This window comes from Phocoena phocoena, chromosome 3 (genome assembly GCF_963924675.1).
Source record: "Phocoena phocoena chromosome 3, mPhoPho1.1, whole genome shotgun sequence".
Taxonomy (NCBI): Eukaryota; Metazoa; Chordata; class Mammalia; order Artiodactyla; family Phocoenidae; genus Phocoena; species Phocoena phocoena.
In genome coordinates, this window is record NC_089221.1 from 106,041,724 (window position 1) to 106,059,630 (window position 17,907).

The 17,907-nt window shown below is 39.2% G+C and overlaps 1 protein-coding gene across 1 annotated transcript in view; it reads left to right on the forward strand.

The window, feature by feature from the left end:
- Positions 1 to 17,907, forward strand: part of MEGF10 (multiple EGF like domains 10) — a 120,707-nt gene that overhangs the window by 34,264 nt on the left and 68,536 nt on the right. The window contains exon 4 of the mRNA XM_065873223.1: positions 3,707 to 3,799. Coding sequence (XP_065729295.1) covers positions 3,707 to 3,799 — 93 coding nt within the window. The remainder of the gene's footprint in view (positions 1 to 3,706; positions 3,800 to 17,907) is intronic.

A 17,907-nucleotide genomic window follows, 5' to 3' on the forward strand; every position in this document is an offset into this window, starting at 1 on the left:
ACCAATAATACTTTCCATTACTTAGATCATTATTTGACTTTAGGCTTCAATGCGTCAAGTTGACTCCTTTGACTCTAGCTTTAATTAAGAAAAAAAAATCATTAGGAAAGCAGATTGCCCCTTCCAATTCCTAATTAACTTACAGACTAATTTGTTTTCTGCTAACTATCTATTTACGTTTTGCTTCAGACTTTAGCCAAATGTTATTATTTCAAGGTTTTCATAGAAATAATCTAGATTTTAAAATTACCATGATAGGATTTTTTTCCATCTATTACAGTTGACTGGACTTCTTGGTGTTTATTTCATAAAACACAAAGTTCATATCATCAAGAATCAAACATGAGAGTATTCGTATGATTATTCAGCAATCTCAAAGCATTTTGAAGCAGATGTCCTTTGATTTTTACATATAGAAATTCACTTAATATCCTTTTTTGTAATCAACAAAACAAGAGTAACAAAAAAACAATCAATTGGTATCCAAGCATAAGCAATTCTGATTCCTAATCTTCTGGGACCCAGGTTTAGCTTATCATGCATTTCTTTACCCATTTTAGTAAAGGCTATCTTGATATTGGAGGAAAGGTTCTAGACCTGTTTGCTCTGTCTTACTTTTCTTTCTGGTTGATTCAGGTGGGTACAGTGGAAATCTTTTGGGGTTACTCAGGGGCTAAGAGCCAACACAACTACAACTAAAACCACAGTTTAATCTGCATTCTGTGTAGTGACTGTGCATATCAAGGAAGTATTTTAGGGGAGAGAAACATGTGTAGTAAAAGAAGGTGAAAAGGAAGATAAGGAGTGAGAAAATGAAAGGAGACAGAAAAAAGGGGAGGAGCAAACTGAGACCTTCCCATGGAACAACCCCCAAAACCTTCCTCTCCTGGCCACCCGCTCTTTGTAGATAGGAAACCCCAGGTAGCTGTCATCCAATCCAGTGTCCTGGGAACCCAGAGATTTTCCAAGTTTCAAATAGTGGAACTGATTTTTCTGTCAAATGAAATTATGTGTAGATGCCTAAGATATAAAGACAAAGTAGTGTTTTATTAATATAGATACACCTTATAAGTTAACATTTATAACATTTTCTTAGTGTAAAATTAATGGGTGAGGCCAACAAGAATATTTTAAATAAACACAAAAATTTGAAATTTGAGGATATGAATGATACTTCTTTTCATCAACCATCATATCCAATTTCTGTGTTTTCTTTTCTTTCTTTTTTTTTTTTTTTGCGGTACGCGGGCCTCTTACTGCTGTGGCTTCTCCCGCTGCGGAGCACAGGTTCCGGACGCGCAGGCTCAGTGGCCATGGCTCACGGGCCCAGCCGCTCCGCGGCATGTGGGATCTTCCCGGACCGGGGCACGAACCCGCGTCCCCTGCATCGGCAGGCAGACTCTCAACCACTGAGCCATCAGGGAAGCCCTCTGTGTTTTCTTTTAGATGCACACTATCAGAAAACTCTGGTTTCATATTAGAGATCTAGTATCTGATTTTTAAAACTTCTCAAAATGTACAAACAGAATTTTAAATAGTTTTAGTATCTTGATGCAGGATAAATTGGGAATTTGATGTCTGAAGGCTGATCACTAACAGTATGTTGCAAGCATAGATGCCATTAGTACATAAGACAAGTTAGACCAAGCACGGTCAAATTTACATATTTACAATGGGTGCCAGCACTCTCTGTAAGATGGGGGTGTCCTGGCTACCATAAAACAGTGTGATACAGGATTCAGAACATGCCCTACACAATTAGAACTGGGCCTTCTGTGGCATTTAGTTGAACCTTGCATACTCTAGTTATGTTATTTTGCTGGCTTATACATGTATAGCTAAATGTTAAGAAATAACAGTACAGAGCTATGGCCTTTTGAATGAATGACCCATCTGCAATATCAAACATGCATAGAAATGGCTGGAGGCACTGAACCCTGAGATTAGCACATGTTGACTTAACCTGGCAGCAGAAGTCAACATGTTGTAGGGCAGTGTGTTCATATGTTACAGGCAGATTTTGCTACTCATTATAATTAAATACGTAATTGTATCAAGTATTATGAGGTTGCTAAGCATCTCCTTGGAGGTCTAGTGTCAAAATCTCTAGCTCATCTGGCCTGATACCCCTCACCAAATTGCCTGGATGCTAAAGAATTATTCTAGTAATAGGACATAAACGTGTATTTCCTGAAATTTTGGTCATTTCATTTTGTTGCAGTGTCCTCATCAGGTGACCTACCTGATAGTTTCTTTCTTATAACAAATTTATATCTTTCATTAGAATATTCCCAGCTAATTCTCAGAATAAAGTCCTGACACCTTAGTTTGGTTTTCAAAGTGTCTCTCTCTTTCCAAAGCTATTGCTCCAAACACTGCACCCTAACATCTTCTCATTTCCATTTGTTTTTCTTTCTACTGCTTGCTTTTGCTTTCTCTTCATCTAAAATGCCTTTCATTTATATCTCTTCATGTCTAAATCTTTTTGATAAAAACCTTAGAAGTGATTATCACTTTTGGTCCAGCAATATATATATTACATATGTATATCCTATACTATATATACATACAACATATATAAATATATACACACAACATATATAAATATATATACACAATATAGACTTATACACAGTATATAAATCACACAAAAGAATATTTAATGACATAGAAAGATTTTTTTCTCATTAAGTGGGAAAGCAAATTGAAAAATATTATGATTCTCTTTTTCTTTTCCTTAAGAGAGAGGTTTATTTTGCTTATTGGTATTTTATGTTTGGACAGTAGACCTGTTTTACTTTTGTAATAAGATATGAATTAATAAAACTTACCTCTAAAGCATAGGATACCTTATCCCATCCTTAAATGAAATTTGGAACATCTGAAATCCAAACTCTTCCAAGCTGTTCTCACAATTACTCATATATCCAGGTATTTTAAAGAAGATTTAACCAACCTGAGTGGCACTAATGTTGAGGATAATGCTGATGTGCGACACAGCATATTTCTGATCCGTTTCTATCCGCCCACTGAGCTTTCCTTTGGAAATCATCAGACTAATCATCCACTCATGTTTGCAACGATACCCCTTATTTTCATGGGTTGGGTCACACCAGTGATATTCACTAACAAAAGAGGAATTGAGATTTACTATTTCCTAAAGACCTGGGTGACATTTTTCGAATATTCTCCTCAACAGAAAAAGGGCATCTAAGTCTGCTGTGTCATGGTTGTGAATAACATGTGCACAAAGAAATTTGACTGTTGTTTCCAGTGAAGGTATTGTGTAAAGGGAATACCTTTCAGACTACTCTTGTCGCCCTGGAGTCCTGAGATCTTGCTTTGTGGTTTGTTTGTGCATCCATATACGCTCCTCCTGAAACAAAGAGGATATATTTGGTAGTCACTGGTAATTTTTTTAAAAAGTGGATTAGGCAATTTTCCTTGAAACTTCTTTGCTAATTTAGCATGAAGTAGAATTATATAGTAGAAATGAAGGAATTTATTTGGAGGTATCAAAATAAGAAGGGGAATTGTTTGGTTACACAGAGGACTGTAAGAGGGCTGAGGAACGGATTGAAGAAAATTATCAAGCATGCATGTTGTTTTTAAGTGATACTTGAGACTGAGATGTGAAACAGCTGTGTTGTTGGGTTTTTTTTCTTGTGCCAACTTTCCTTATTTGATTGATTTTTCTCTCTGACAGCCCATTGTGCTGATAAATGTGTCCATGGTCGCTGCATTGCTCCAAACACCTGTCAGTGTGAGCCTGGCTGGGGTGGGACCAACTGCTCCAGTGGTAAGTTTCCACCTGCTGTTGTCTGTCTCCGGATGTTTTTGCTGTATGGGCCTCTTGTCTGCAGATTACATGAGCCACAGGTTTCCCTCTTCATCCCAATGCAGAATGTGGTGTAGATTCCCAGTCCAACTCACGAATACTGTTTCTTTTAAATCTCTACATGTATTATACACAGAACTGTTATGAATAGAGTATAAAGAAAGGTACTTGGAAAGAAGATTTCAATCATCTGATTCTGGTACTTCTGTGAATATCAATGCATTTTCCAGGGTACGGTCCAGAAGTTAGATTCCTTAACTCAGTAAGGCAGTTGTGGTAACACAGCTACTGTATTCCTGCGTCTGTTTTTACTTGTTCGTTTATCTAATATATTTTCTTGGTGATGAAAACTTACCAATTGTTGGTTCTAAAGCAGAAGTAAAATTGATATTTTCAATGCTTAACATATTTATCTTTGAATTCTGAGGTGCAAATAATAAGTACTTGCTCAGATTACTGGGGAGAATTATTGGTAATAAATGAAAATTCATGAACATTTAGGTATTAAATCAATTCATAATATAGTATATAATTTTTCTCCATTATGTTAGAATTATAATTGTAAAATGATGGTGTTTTGGACTCTAAGCAGATTGCACTTAAAATCCTATATTCATTATTATGAGGATTAAATGATGGAATGCCATGTAATACAGTTGCTTTTCTAAATTTCACAGTTAAAACTTAGGTTTTCTGGCTAACTCCTTGCTGTGCGTGTAATTGTGCACTCTTCCTGTTCCTTTATACTTCGTTTTGCCTTGAAAAATGTGAGAAGGAATTGAAGTGCAACTAAATTGTAATGCATGAAACATTTACATTTAGAGAAAGGGAAAAATAGTTTTAAAAATTAGCAGACTCTCATGACAACACAACTTTGTCCTCCTTGCTACCAAAGAATTTTCTGAAACTAGTCCAAAAGAGCTTTAAGCTATGTAGATAAGCTGGTTTTAAGAATTTTTACTTGCTTCCATTTGGAATTGGGGAGATTACTCTTTATCTTGTTAGAACTACTTGTTTTAGACTTGTGATCTCTTGACTGCCTCTAAAACAGCATCTTCAGGGGAGGTCCTTATGCTGTCTGTGCATAGAACATTCCATGTGAAAGAGCCTTTTTGTCGTGTCCTAAACAGGGGTGTGTGTGTGTGTGTGTGCGCTCGCGTGCGTGCGCGCGTCTTTCTGCCCCGACAGGCTTCCCATTCTAATGGGTAACTGTCCTGCAGAGTTTTGTTAGCCTTCTGTTAGAGATCAGGAGGGGAGAGGGCACTTTGTTCACATGCTGTTGAGGCAAAATGTTTGGGATGTGGGATCTGGCTCATGTCCATTTTTCTGGCCAACTGACCTCAAATGCATTGTTGCTTTCATTGACTTTTCCAACTTAAAGATCAGTTGTTCCTACACATTTGGAAGAAAAATAACATTATTATATAAACCATTGGGAAAGAAAAGAGTGGCTATATTCTTCATTTGAGAAATGAGATTTGTTACTAATTTCAGGGTGAGAATACTGTGGAATAATTTTAGTTGCAGTCATACTTTGTCCCCTAAGAACTGAAGCTTACCTCAAACTAAGAGATCAGACTAAAGAGTGTGTAAACAAAACAAAAGGTCTACATGGGTTTCAGACTCTCTAGAACGGATTTAGGCCTTCTAGAAAACAAGCTGTTGCTTTATTTCAGAGTTGACTGACTTTTGAATGAAGCCTCTAGAATTCTGACAACACATGTTCTTTCAATCCTGGATGATGATATTGAGGTCACTTCTAGTTTATTCTCCACAGCTTATGTTTTGGCTTTATCATGAACAGCATAAATAAACGTGGACAGATATCTGAAGGCTTTAAAGATGTTCTTAGAAAACATTTCTGACACCTTTTTTAAGCACCTAAGGAAATGCTATTCTGAGCCAGAGCGCTGAATTTTGTTACCTGGGTTTTGTCTATAGCTGTTACCCTAATATCACTCATTAGGAAGTGTGTAATTTAGTTACTCTTGGCCAGATAATTCTTGAAGCAAATGCACACTCTAGTAATCTACTAAGTAGCAGAGTTAAAATGGCCTAATTCCCAAGGATTTTTATCTCTCTGCCCCCTCCTCTCTGGTTATTGTTAGGCATATATTTGATAATATATGTTAGATCCAGAAAATGATTGCTTTTTTAATGACACCAGTTCCTTGTATTACTCAGGGTCCAATCAAGAGACAGAAACTGCAATAATTTTTTTGAGTAAACCTTTCATTTTGGAACAATTTTAAAAGAGTTACAAAGAGAGTTGACAGTTTCCATACACTTGCATCCAGTTTTTCCCTTAACATATTAAGTTACCATTAGCTTGGCAAAACTAATTGCCAAAAGAAACTGACATGAATACACTACCAGTTAGCTCCTTACTAGTATATTACTATTAAACAAACTAGACTTTATTTGGATTTTATTATTTCTTCCATTAATGTCCTCTTTCTGTTCCAGGATCTAGTCCTGAGCACTGCACTGCATTTTCACATCTCCCCAGTCCCCTCTGGTCTGTGACAATTGCTCAGTCTTTGTTTTTCATAAACTTGACAACCTTGACGAGAACTGGCCAGATATCTTTCAGAATGTCCCCCAGTCTGTGTTTTCCTCATGACTAGACTAGGGGTCCAGGTTATGAAAATACCACAGAGTTGAAATGCCTGTCTCATTATATCGTATCAGAGGTATGATGATATTCACATGACAGCACTGATGGTGTCATCACTCGGTTAACCTTCATCATGTGAAGTGATGTGTAGTGTTTGCCAGGTTTCTCCACATAAAGTTACTATTTTTCCTTTTCCTTTTTCTCTGAGAATACGTCACTAAGTCTAGCCTACCCTCAAGGATGAAGGGTAGAGATTAAGCTCCATGGTTTTGAGGGGGAGAATGTCTACATATGTTATCTGGACATATTCTATAAGGAAGATTTATTTATTCTCTCCCATTTAATCAATCATTTATTCATATCAGTGTGGACTTAAATATATTTACATGAGAAGTCAATATTATATTGTTTATTTTGTTGCTTAAATTGTTCCAGCTTTGGCAACTGGGAGTTCTTTTAGGTGGCTTCTGTGTCCTTTTCATACGCCATTGCCCTTTTGTTTGGTCGTTTTGTTTTGTTTGGTCTTTTGAGCAGTTCCTTACTTTCTGCTACTGTAGGATACTCCAAGCTCACTTTGTGTTTTTCCTGCTTCAGTCCTAGAATGAGCCATTGGAGAATGGTATTTAGAAACGAAGATCTGGGTGCTGGTGTGCTTGTTGCTCCTGGAACACATAGTAACTTGAGCAGGGAAAGTTTACTAAAAAGAATCATTAGCTATAACACGAATTTGGTGTAGAGATTGGCTAGTAGAAAGTAGATAACACTCAAAAGAATACAGGAATGGCAGAAATAAGGAGCATCCACTACTCCTAGGGCTGAGATAGAATACCTAAAGAGGAAGCCCCACTAACGGTGTGATGCAGACCTTGTTAGAGCACAGCCACAGCTCACTGAATGGCAAAGAGACTGCCATGGTACACCCCTAGTGAAACTTGCTGGAAATCTGCTTTCTGGAACTTGCTAGAAATCTGTTCTATAGGATGCTTGAGAAAGCTGTTCTGGAGAAATGTCTTACCAGAAGCACTCTGCTACAAAAAAGCCCAAGGGGGAATGCCAGGGGAAGTTGCTGGCTGATGGGTGCTGCTAGCCACAGTGCACTGTAGGAGCTGGATGCTGAAGAAGCTGCCTGTGCTGGAGAAGCCACTCCCACTGTGCTGACAGGGCAGGGGCTGGGTGCTGGAAGAGCCATGGGCACTTCTGGAGTCAGTTGAGCTGGCACACTAGAACCATGATGGGCAACACCTTCCTCCTACAGTGTCTCTCCGGCACCCTACAGAAAATGCTTAACAGTCAGCCAGCTGGCAAAGGAAGAGTACTTAAAGGGCCCACATCCATTTTTGTAGATAAAAATGAAGGATAAATTTAGCCCTGAGAGACAATAAAGTGATAACTGGTCCAGTCCACTCCTTTGTTTACTCAGCTCTTCTGTGCACCTTTCTACACACATTTGAATTCTTGTACATCAACAAAACGACTCTGCCTTTCCATCTAATAAAATACAGCCTGACATCTTACAAGTTAAGATGTTCTCACTCTTTTCCCAAAATTAGGAGATGCAAGTCCCCAAAGTCCTGGTATCCATAGCTGGTTATATTAATTTTTCCTGAAATTCAGATGAAGTACCACAGAATATCTTGCTACCTAGATACTAAAGTTATCTTCCAACAACTTTTATTTTATATAAAATTAAATAAAAATGCAAAGAGCAGAAAAAAAGAAAATAGCTTCTACAAAGAAACACATAGATGTAGAAAGCAAAGAGAAATGTTAAAAACTACTACAGGCCTCTTTTCTGTAATTAGTCACATGCTGTACTTGTATGTATGGCCTCCTTCTTCCCCATTTCATATTTCTCCCTCTCAGCCCAAACCTCAGCTACTTAGGGTTCTTCAGCTGGAGGAGTGACTCAAACCTCCATTCCTGAAGGATCTGAATTCTCAGTTGTCCTGCCTTTTATAGGTTGTTGACACTTTCCATTAGCCTTTACTACCAGACATGGAAGTACCAAGAGGTGCCCCAAAGAATCCCTTGGGTTCTAGACGTAGATCAGCTTTCTTCCGTTATGCAGCAGCAGCCCAGTTTCCCTGGGCTAATCAGGATCAATCATTCCAGGCAGAAGAGTAACTCGTTTTCATAGCTATCTCTCTGTATATTTTTTCCTTCCCAATATACGTGGGAAATTAAGAGTCTGACAGCACCTTCACAAGCACAAATTTAAAAAGGCTTCCCTTGGAGGTTTAGTATGACTGTTTACCTTGTCAGTGGATGGACGGATTCCTATATATGGTATACAGTCAGTGTTCCTGGGTCTCAATGTATTTTCTGTATGAAAAACCAGGTGTGTCAGAGAACTGAACATGGTTTGTTTGCTTGAAGTGAAATCATGATTTATTTGACTGACTTGGGCATATTACCTCTTTTTAGGTTTGATTAAATGATTTTTTTTAAAAAAGCATGCATGTATTTTACTTCTATTGGCATCCTAAAGAATACCCTAGCCTATGTGACATTATCTTAGCTCCAGTTCTCTCTTTCCTCCTCTTTCCTGTTCTCTCTCTGTTCCTCCTCCATCAATATCTCTTATCTGTTCATCAGTCCTGTATTTCTCTTCCTCCCTTACTGGATGATAACTCCTGGAGGGCAGGGGCTGTGCATTGTTGATGTCTCTGTTAATGCCTGGAGGCCTGTGCATTGTTAATGCCAGGCCTCCACTGTGCCTGGCATGTGATTGGAGAGCAGTAAATGCTTGTTTCATTTAATGAGATTGAATGTATGATTCTGAGAAGGTCATTCATGTGTTCATAGTTTGAACTTTCATTGAATACTGTGTGCAAGGAACTGTGCTGGATGCTGCAGATAAAGAAACCAATGAGGAATAGTTGTTGGTTCCCACAGAGCTCGCAGCCTGGAGAAAAGTAAACAGACTTGTAAATGTCTCGTCCTGAGAAAGAGAACAGCCTCAGGAGAAGAGGTGGATTGAGGAAGCTAGAAATGGTGGTGGGTAAAGTAGTGAGAGGTTTTCTGGCTGGAGTAGAAAGAAGGGCCTAATGTTGTGCTGGGGACAGAAAGCAGACTGCTGTGGGGTGAGGGGTGATGCAAAGATGCTAAAGCATAGACTCCTCTTCCAGAAACTTAACTGGGAAGTCAACAAGGAACGGTAAAGAGATAGGGAGTTAGTAAAAGACAAATGTAGGCTCAAGAGAAAGTTTGGTGTTTGTTTGCTTTTTTTTTCTTTTGCGGTACGCGGGCCTCTCACTGTTGTGGCCTCTCCCGTTGCGGAGCACAGGCTCCGGACGCGCAGGCTTAGCGGCCATGGCTCACGGGCCCAGCCGCTCCGCGGTATGTTGGCTCTTTCCAGACCGGGGCACGAACCCATGTCCCCTGCGTCGGCAGGTGGACACTCAACCACTGCGCCACGTGGGAAGCCCTGTTTGTTTGCTTTTGATTGTGTTTTAAGGTGAAAGAGGCTGAGAGGATGGTGAAAGAAAAGACAGAGTCTGGAGATTGAATTGAGAGTTCATTTAATCTAGGGAACACAGCTCCTGAGAAGACGGATGGGATCCTGACACTGATGGAAGGATTAGTGTGAAGTACTTCCCATTCCCGACAAAACGAGGGAGGAAAGAGTGGCAGGCAGGATGTCAATAGGTTTCTGGGCTCAGGAGCTCACAGGCAGTGGGGAGGAGCATCTGAGTGAGTTCATATTTGATGACCTTTCTTCTCTTGGTAAACTGGGGAAGAGATAATCTGCTGATATCAAGGGAAGCAGAAGTTGGGTACGTTGATAATGATGATGACAGCAATAGTTCTCCTCTATTGAGAGCTTAGTATGTGCCAAGCATCTTTGTAAGGGCTTTACAGCTTTACAGGAACTAACTCATTTAATGCTCAACAGATGAGATGGTTACAATTCTTGTTCCTATTTTACAGATGAGAAAATAGAGGCACAGAAAAATTAATTGTCTTGCCTAAGTTTATACTTCTGGTAAATGGTGGAGCCAGACTCGCATCTCTTTTACAGCCAGTAATTTAAATAAGGATCTGGTGCCTCCTGGAGCTGGAAAGGAGATTTGGTGAAAGTGATAAGGGTCAGTGAATGAGAGCAGGAGGCAGGACTGATACCACCAGACAAAAGAACAAAACAAAAGTTCCTGAGAGGTGTCGAGGGCACACTAACATGTCATTTAAAATGACACCAATTTGGTTGAATGCATTTGTAATTTCCTCATTTGTAACATTAAGAATGTTGGGCAAGATTGTATTTACGATCCCTTTCAAACCTATGATTCTATGTGTGATTTACTCTCATAAATATGTGTCTGCAATCCCCGAGATCTTTCTTTGTTTTGGAAACCCTTTAAACCTTTTGTATGAGTAGCAATAATACATTTGTTCTCTCAACCCATATAATTCTATTTATGATTTTCTAAAGGTCTATAGAGAAATTTATTTCTCCTCTGGCTATAGGGCACATCCAAAAACACATGGAGAGTCCTAAATCAGCTAGCAGCCAGCAAATAGTTTTCAAATGCTTGTTCCCTAGGCTTTTGACATTAGTACCAATTAGAAACAAAAAATGGAAATTAATTTTGGTCTAGAAAATCCAAACTGGGGTTTATTTAGTCACCAATAGCATTTCTGGTTAAATGTACTTGGAAGTAGTGAAAACATGCCTAGGAGGCCAGACTAGCTCAAACATTTTCAGATACAACATTAAGAGTACTGATAACCTTTTAGATAAAGCAAGCACGCTGTGCTGCTCGGAATAAGTAGTAAGAATTTGCCTGCAGGATATTCGAACCGGGGAATCCACTTGAAGGGTATTACAAGCCAGAAATTGTAGGGCACAAAAAGCTGACTTGTTCACCAGCAAAGTCTGCCGTAAAGGTCTATTGACTGGATACAATAGAGGATCGATGTTGTCTGGGGAGAGAAGTCACCGGAGCCCAGTCCTCAAGGCAAGTCGTTAACATACCCATCACCCTGTCAGAATTACTTTAGAAATCAGGTTGATGGAGCAGCAGAATAAGAGTGGATCATTTGGGTTCACTGGCATGAGGGCTGGACATTGATGACAGGTGGGAAGGATTGAGCTTGGGATGAATGGTTCATCAGAACTGCCCTAAAGCAATTTCACTGATGGACTGCCCGAATATCTTGATAGAGGTCACACACAGAAACTGCAGATTTTGCCTTTGTGAAGGAGTCTGAAACCTGGGCTTTTGTTGGTTACTCTCTGGAGGGGCAGACAATCTCTTCCACCTCCACCCACCCAACTCCCTGTTGGAACTGAATGACAGTAGACTTAGTGCCTCTCCATTCTGTGCTGTCTCTTTGCCTCACTTTCCTTGGCTTAAAATAAGTTTCAAAGTATCTATGTCATATGCTTGTGAGAATTAAATGACACAATGGCATGATAATGGCTCAGTAAATGGTACTTACTTACAATTCCTTGTGTGACAACTGTGCCTTCCACCAGACTTCACATCAGACCGGTCTGTGGATGGATGGAGGGGCTCTTTGAGGACATCTCGTTTCACCCAGCAGGCCACACCCTTCTTGAGCAGGAGCCTCTCTTTCTCCAGAGTTGCTTGCCAGGAGGCTCCCCAGACAGAGCCCTGGTGCAGTTTTTTGCATTATCTCCAACCTCTGACCATTAATGTCCTTACCAGATGAATTCACGTCAGGTTCATATTGCTTGGGGCATGGTGAGAACACTATAAATGTTTATGTTACTTGCGCTAGTTGGTTCACATGCTGTAAAGACAAGGCTGGGCTGTCATTTTATTTAACTCCACTCCACACACATCATTTATTGATATTTTTTCCTTGTTTTTTTTTAACCTTGTGTAATCTCCCTCTACATCTGTTTATCAGAAAATCTTGGTTCAACCTGAAAATATAAGATAATCTAACCTTTTCCTACTCTCTACTCCTGCCACTCAAATCCAAGCCACCGTCGTCCTCTCTTAATTGGTGATCACAATAGTTTCCCTACTGTTGCATCTACTTTAGCCCCACTCCAGTCAGTTCTCTGTATTGAGACCAGAGTGATCTTGTAAAACTGCACTTCAGAGCATGCTGCTCCCCTTCCCCAAACTCCCCAGTATTTCCCATTATGGTTAGAATAAATGCCAGAGCCCTAACGTGACCCACCAAGCCCTGTTTGATCTGTCCCTCCCTACCTTCCTGGCCCCTTTGATCTGTCCCTCCCTACCTTCTCATCCCACGGCTCGCTCAGGGTACCACACTGCTCAGCCTCTGCCTACCTTTCTTGGAACATAGTAGCTTCATTTCTGCCTCTGCACTTGATATTTCCTCCACCTATAATACTCTCCTCCCTGGAACTTTATGTGGCTGGCTTCTAATTTAGGTCAACGAACTTTCAATCTATGTGTCATCACCAGGAGAGGCTTTCCCTGACTACATAAAGAATATTCTCCCATAACAATCTATTACGTCGTCTTTTTAACATTTTTTTATGGCACTATTTGAAAATACTTCATTTGTTTTTTTTTGTTTGTTTGTTTGGTTTTGTTTTTTTTGTCTGTATTCCCCTCCAGGATAGAAGGCCCATAGAAACGTGAATTTTGTCTGTTTTATTCACTGCTGCCTAGCTAATTTATTCACCTAATGTCTAGCACAGTGCTGGGCACCCAGTGATTCTCAATAAATATTTGTGGAAGGAAGGAATGAAGGCATAAATGTTCCAGGAGCAGTAATGGATATAAACATGAGATATGAGAGATGAAAGACTCTGCCTCTTCTTTCAAATGCTTTCAAGTTTAATAGAGGGATTGGAAGTCCATCTACAAATATATAGGCAAAGCATCTGGAGAAGTCAAGGAGGACGTGGTCAAAGGTCTTCTAGAGAAAGGGCATGACCTGAAGTCCTTCCTTCAGTGGCCTTAAGGGAGCTCAGGCTCCACTTTGGCTGTGTACAATGCAGGCTCATTCATCCTTGGTGAATTCCCATAAACTAGCAGCTGCAGTGAGATTGTAGAAGCCAAGCAAGATGAACTAGGTGTCAGTTCCATAAACTTTGAAGAAGTTGTGTAGTAAGACAGCTTCTCACCCTCAAAAGAGGAAAGGTTTTACCTTACCTGTAAAATCAGGGAGACTAATACCTGATTTTAGTAAAGCCATGTACATTTCCTCTCATAAAGTTATGCTGTTAATTGGCTAAAATTAAGTGCTCTGGTTTAATATATAGTCTGGTATCTTTCATGACTATATCAAATTTCTTATTATTTGTGATTGTGTCAAAGAATGTTTTTTAAATACTTGAAAACTTCCTCAGGGCAGATAAGAAAAAAAACTGTTTTTTCCTTCTTTGGTCAAAATATCTTCTAATTCATTGACAACCAAGTTGACTTTAAAAAGTTTGAATATTTGTACATATATGTTAGAGCAAAGTAATCATGTTTGACATGTGTAAATTAATAAAGTGTAGAAAGTAATAAAACAGTAACATTTATACTACTTATAAAGACTGTTTCAATAGGGTAAGTAGTAGAGGTTATAAGTGCCCTGCCTCTGGGCCATAAATGGTGTCTTAAAATTCTGTGAAAACCTAATGGTTTTACTACTCACTACTCTTGCACAAAGTGAGTGGAAGTAACTTCCAAAGAAAGTTTAAATTTTAATGGAATTGATTTGAACTTGGTATTAGTATATAGCCGTGAATTTTTGTTCATGTATTAAAGAAAAGCCCCTTTATCCTTACAAATAAAAATAGCCTCATGTTGTAAAATTAGTATTACACAAACCAGATTTATCCATGCTGTAAATTAGTTCTTAGAATAATTAGACTGCATCAAAGTTAAACAGTTCTTTAAGACACCATAAGCAAAGTTAAAAGAGAAAGAAGAGAATGGAGAAAGATTTCTGCAACGTATAAAACAAATGATTAGGGCTTCCCTGGTGGCGCAGTGGTTGAGAGTCCGCCTGCCGATGCAGGGGACACGGGTTCGTGCCCCGGTCCGGGAGGATCCCACATGCCACGGAGCGGCTGGGCCCGTGAGCCATGGCCGCTGAGCCTGCGCGTCCGGAGCCTGTGCACCGCAATGGGAGAGGCCACAACAGTGAGAGGCCCGCGTACCGCCAAAATAACAAAAAAACAAACAAACAAAAACAAATGATTAGTATATAGGATATGTTAAGAACTCCCACAAATCAATAAGGAAAAAAAAACCCTCAACTTTAGATTAGGCAAAGGATACAATAAAGTAATTCAAGGCAAGGAAACCTGATTGGCTAATAAGCATATTAGAATATTTATCTTTGTAATAACTGAGGAAGTACATAATGAAGGAACATGATGTCATTTTTCACCATCTGATTGGCAAACGTCTAGAAGTCTGACAATATCAAGTGTTAATGAAGATGTGAAAGGAAGCTTGCACACACTGCTCTCAGGAGGGTAAGTTGGCAGAGTAACTTTGGAGAGCAGTTTGGCTGCCTCTAGAATAATATGTTGATTTGTGTACACCATAGGATTAGGTAATTTTATTTTGACTTCTTTATCATCTGTCTGTATACCTTGGAGAAACCTTTGCATACATGTATAGGGGATATAGTCTTTGCATCTTTGTAACAGTGAAAATGTGGAGACAAGTAAAAATGGCCTTGAATATGAGAAAAGATAGATTTATTGGAGGTTGTTAATACAGTGTAATGCTGTGTAGCCATTCATTCCCATAAAATTCTATGTCGTAATACACTGCATTAAAAGATGTGTCAACATTAGTGGATCTCAATATCGTAATATTGGGTGAAAACAAGATACACAGTGATATAAACAGTTTAATAGAAAACTAATAAATTGATAAAAGTTATGCAATATATTATTATTAATATATTAATAATATATTAATTCATGCAATATATAATTTTTGGACACACAAGCAGACTAGAATGATACACATTAAAATCATGACAGTGGGGACTTCCCTGGTGCCACAGTGGTTAAGAATCCGCCTGCCAATGCAGGGGACACGGGTTTGAGCCCTAGTCCGGGAAGATCCCACATGCCACGGGACAACTAAGCCCGTGTGCCACAACTACTGAGCCTGAGCTCTAGAGCCCGCGAGCCACAACTACTGAAGCTCACGTGCCTAGAGCCAGTGCTCTGCAACAAAGAGAAACCACTGCAATGAGAAGCCCACACACTACAACAAAGGGTAGCCCCCACTCACCGCAACTACAGAAAGCCCACGCACAGCAACAAAGACCCAGCACAGCCCAAAATAAATAAATAAATGTATTTATTTTTTAAAAAAATCATGACAGTGGTTCCCATTGAGGAAGGAGTAGGGAAAGAACTGAAAACAAGGTACAAAGGAGATAAAAGGGACTTTAACTGTAATGTGGTATTTCTTGCATTAAATGATGAAGCAAATGTGATGTAATGGTTACAACAGTTAATTCTAGATTGTGAGAACGTGGGGCTTTGCTATAGTAGTACTTGTCTTCTGTGGTTAAATTTTTTTTTTTACTCAAGAAAACTTAAATTTTTCAGACCATCCTGTTAGCACTGAGGGTTTGAGACCTGATTTTCCTTACTGTTGGGTTTTAAGCAAATCATTTAAGGCTTCCGCCTTTTGGCCTCTCACATCCAGGATGAAGATAATAAGTACTTGCACAGTGGTGGTCCTGAGTATGTATCCTTCAGTGCTCACCTCCAGCCCACCTCTTCTGGAAGCCTTCTCCCCTCCCTGCTCTCCTCTGCCCAGAGGCGCAGTGGGTGTAAGTCCTCTGTGTTTGAGTGTCCTGTGCACTGCAAGACTTAGCACATTCTTTTCTGATGAGTCTCACTGTTGGCCAGTCTCTTCCAGTAGACAAAGAAATCTTAGCTATAGGACAGGTCTTAGGGAGGAGCAATAGTAAGTACTCAACAAACAGAACTTAGTAACCATAGAAGCTGCTTTGTACATTTTTAATGGAAGAATAAATGAGCAAAAGAGCAAAAATATGGCAAGACTTTATAAAGCAAGATATCCCATAATGGCTCCCAAGGTCGTTGTTTTTCTTTTGACTTCAGTGAATAAATGTAATCCCCCCAAATCCCTTACTTAATCCCAGCCTACAATTTATATCCTTGAGATTTCCCTCCACTGTGAATAGAGTCATCAATATGCTCTCGTTGAGAGACATCAACATTCATATTTAGAAACATTAAAGAATAAACATTTCACACCCTTTTTTCTGGTTCATAATTTGGGATAAGCATGCACTGATGTTATAAAATGACAGTTCATGCTTCGAAAATTCATTTAATAAACATTTTTTAAAGAAGAAGAATAAAGGTTCTCTCTCTCGGCCACTGAATAATATTAATATAAACAGCACTGGGTGGTTGTCCATAGTGACTGCTGGCACTCTGTCAGCTCTCCAGCCGGCTTTTTGACATGTGAAGGACATGAGGTTTTAGTGCTTTCAGAGGATCTGGAAAATACATTTTTATTGTTCTTCTTCATGGATGGAGAAGCTTTACGAACTTGTTTTATTTTTAAAGCACTTGATGTTTTGAATGAGGATCTTTTCTTCTACATTAACAAAGGGAATGACACACCATAGCCTTGTTAGCCTGAGGCACAAGGAATGAAATCACAGGGAGATAAAAGACCCTGAGGGAACCAAGGCTTGGGAAGAAAGTGTGTATATTCAGGAAGAATCATGTTTTTCTATCCTTTGAGACAGCAGAAAATTATTTTGGTCTCTTTTGAAACCCACTGCACTCTGTAGAGATATTTTCTTGAAAGTGACTTATTTGTGCTTTGTCTATATATGAGAATATGAAGGGCTGAATTTTCTTTCCTATTAATTCTCTCATAATCACAGATTTTCCTATATTTAAAGTCAATGGAGAACATCACGGTGAAACTCCATGTAAAAATATATTTTTAAGTCCGTGTAGCTGACTGATGTAACCTAATAGATGCTTGACATTTAGATGTTAAGGGCACTTACAGTCTTAGTTACTTCAAACAGCAACCCTGGTGAGGGTAGTTATGTATTATAAACTGATGGCACTTTCCCTATGATAAACATGAGTTCCAAGATTCAACACACTATCCCGTTGTAAGTATCTGGTAGAGATGTATCCACAAAGTTCTTGAAACCCATATAGTTCTACAGTTTTACCTCTTCGATCCCAGAGGTGTTAAACCAAGGTAAAACAAAAACAAAAAAATGGACTATTCAGTTCATCTAAAGGTTTCTTTATACCAAACACAAGCACACAGAATTGGGCCCTTTTGTTTTTCGCTATAATTCAGAACCAATTGCTTTTAAAAAAGCATCTTATACTTCAAACTGTGTTTCAAGGCTGTTTCTGTGGTCTTGGTGGGTGTAGATAAGCTGGGGAAAAATCAAGTCCTGGAATTGATGCCTTCTAATATGGCAGGATTCTTTAGATTTTATTTATGACCATCTACTTCTTTATGCTAAG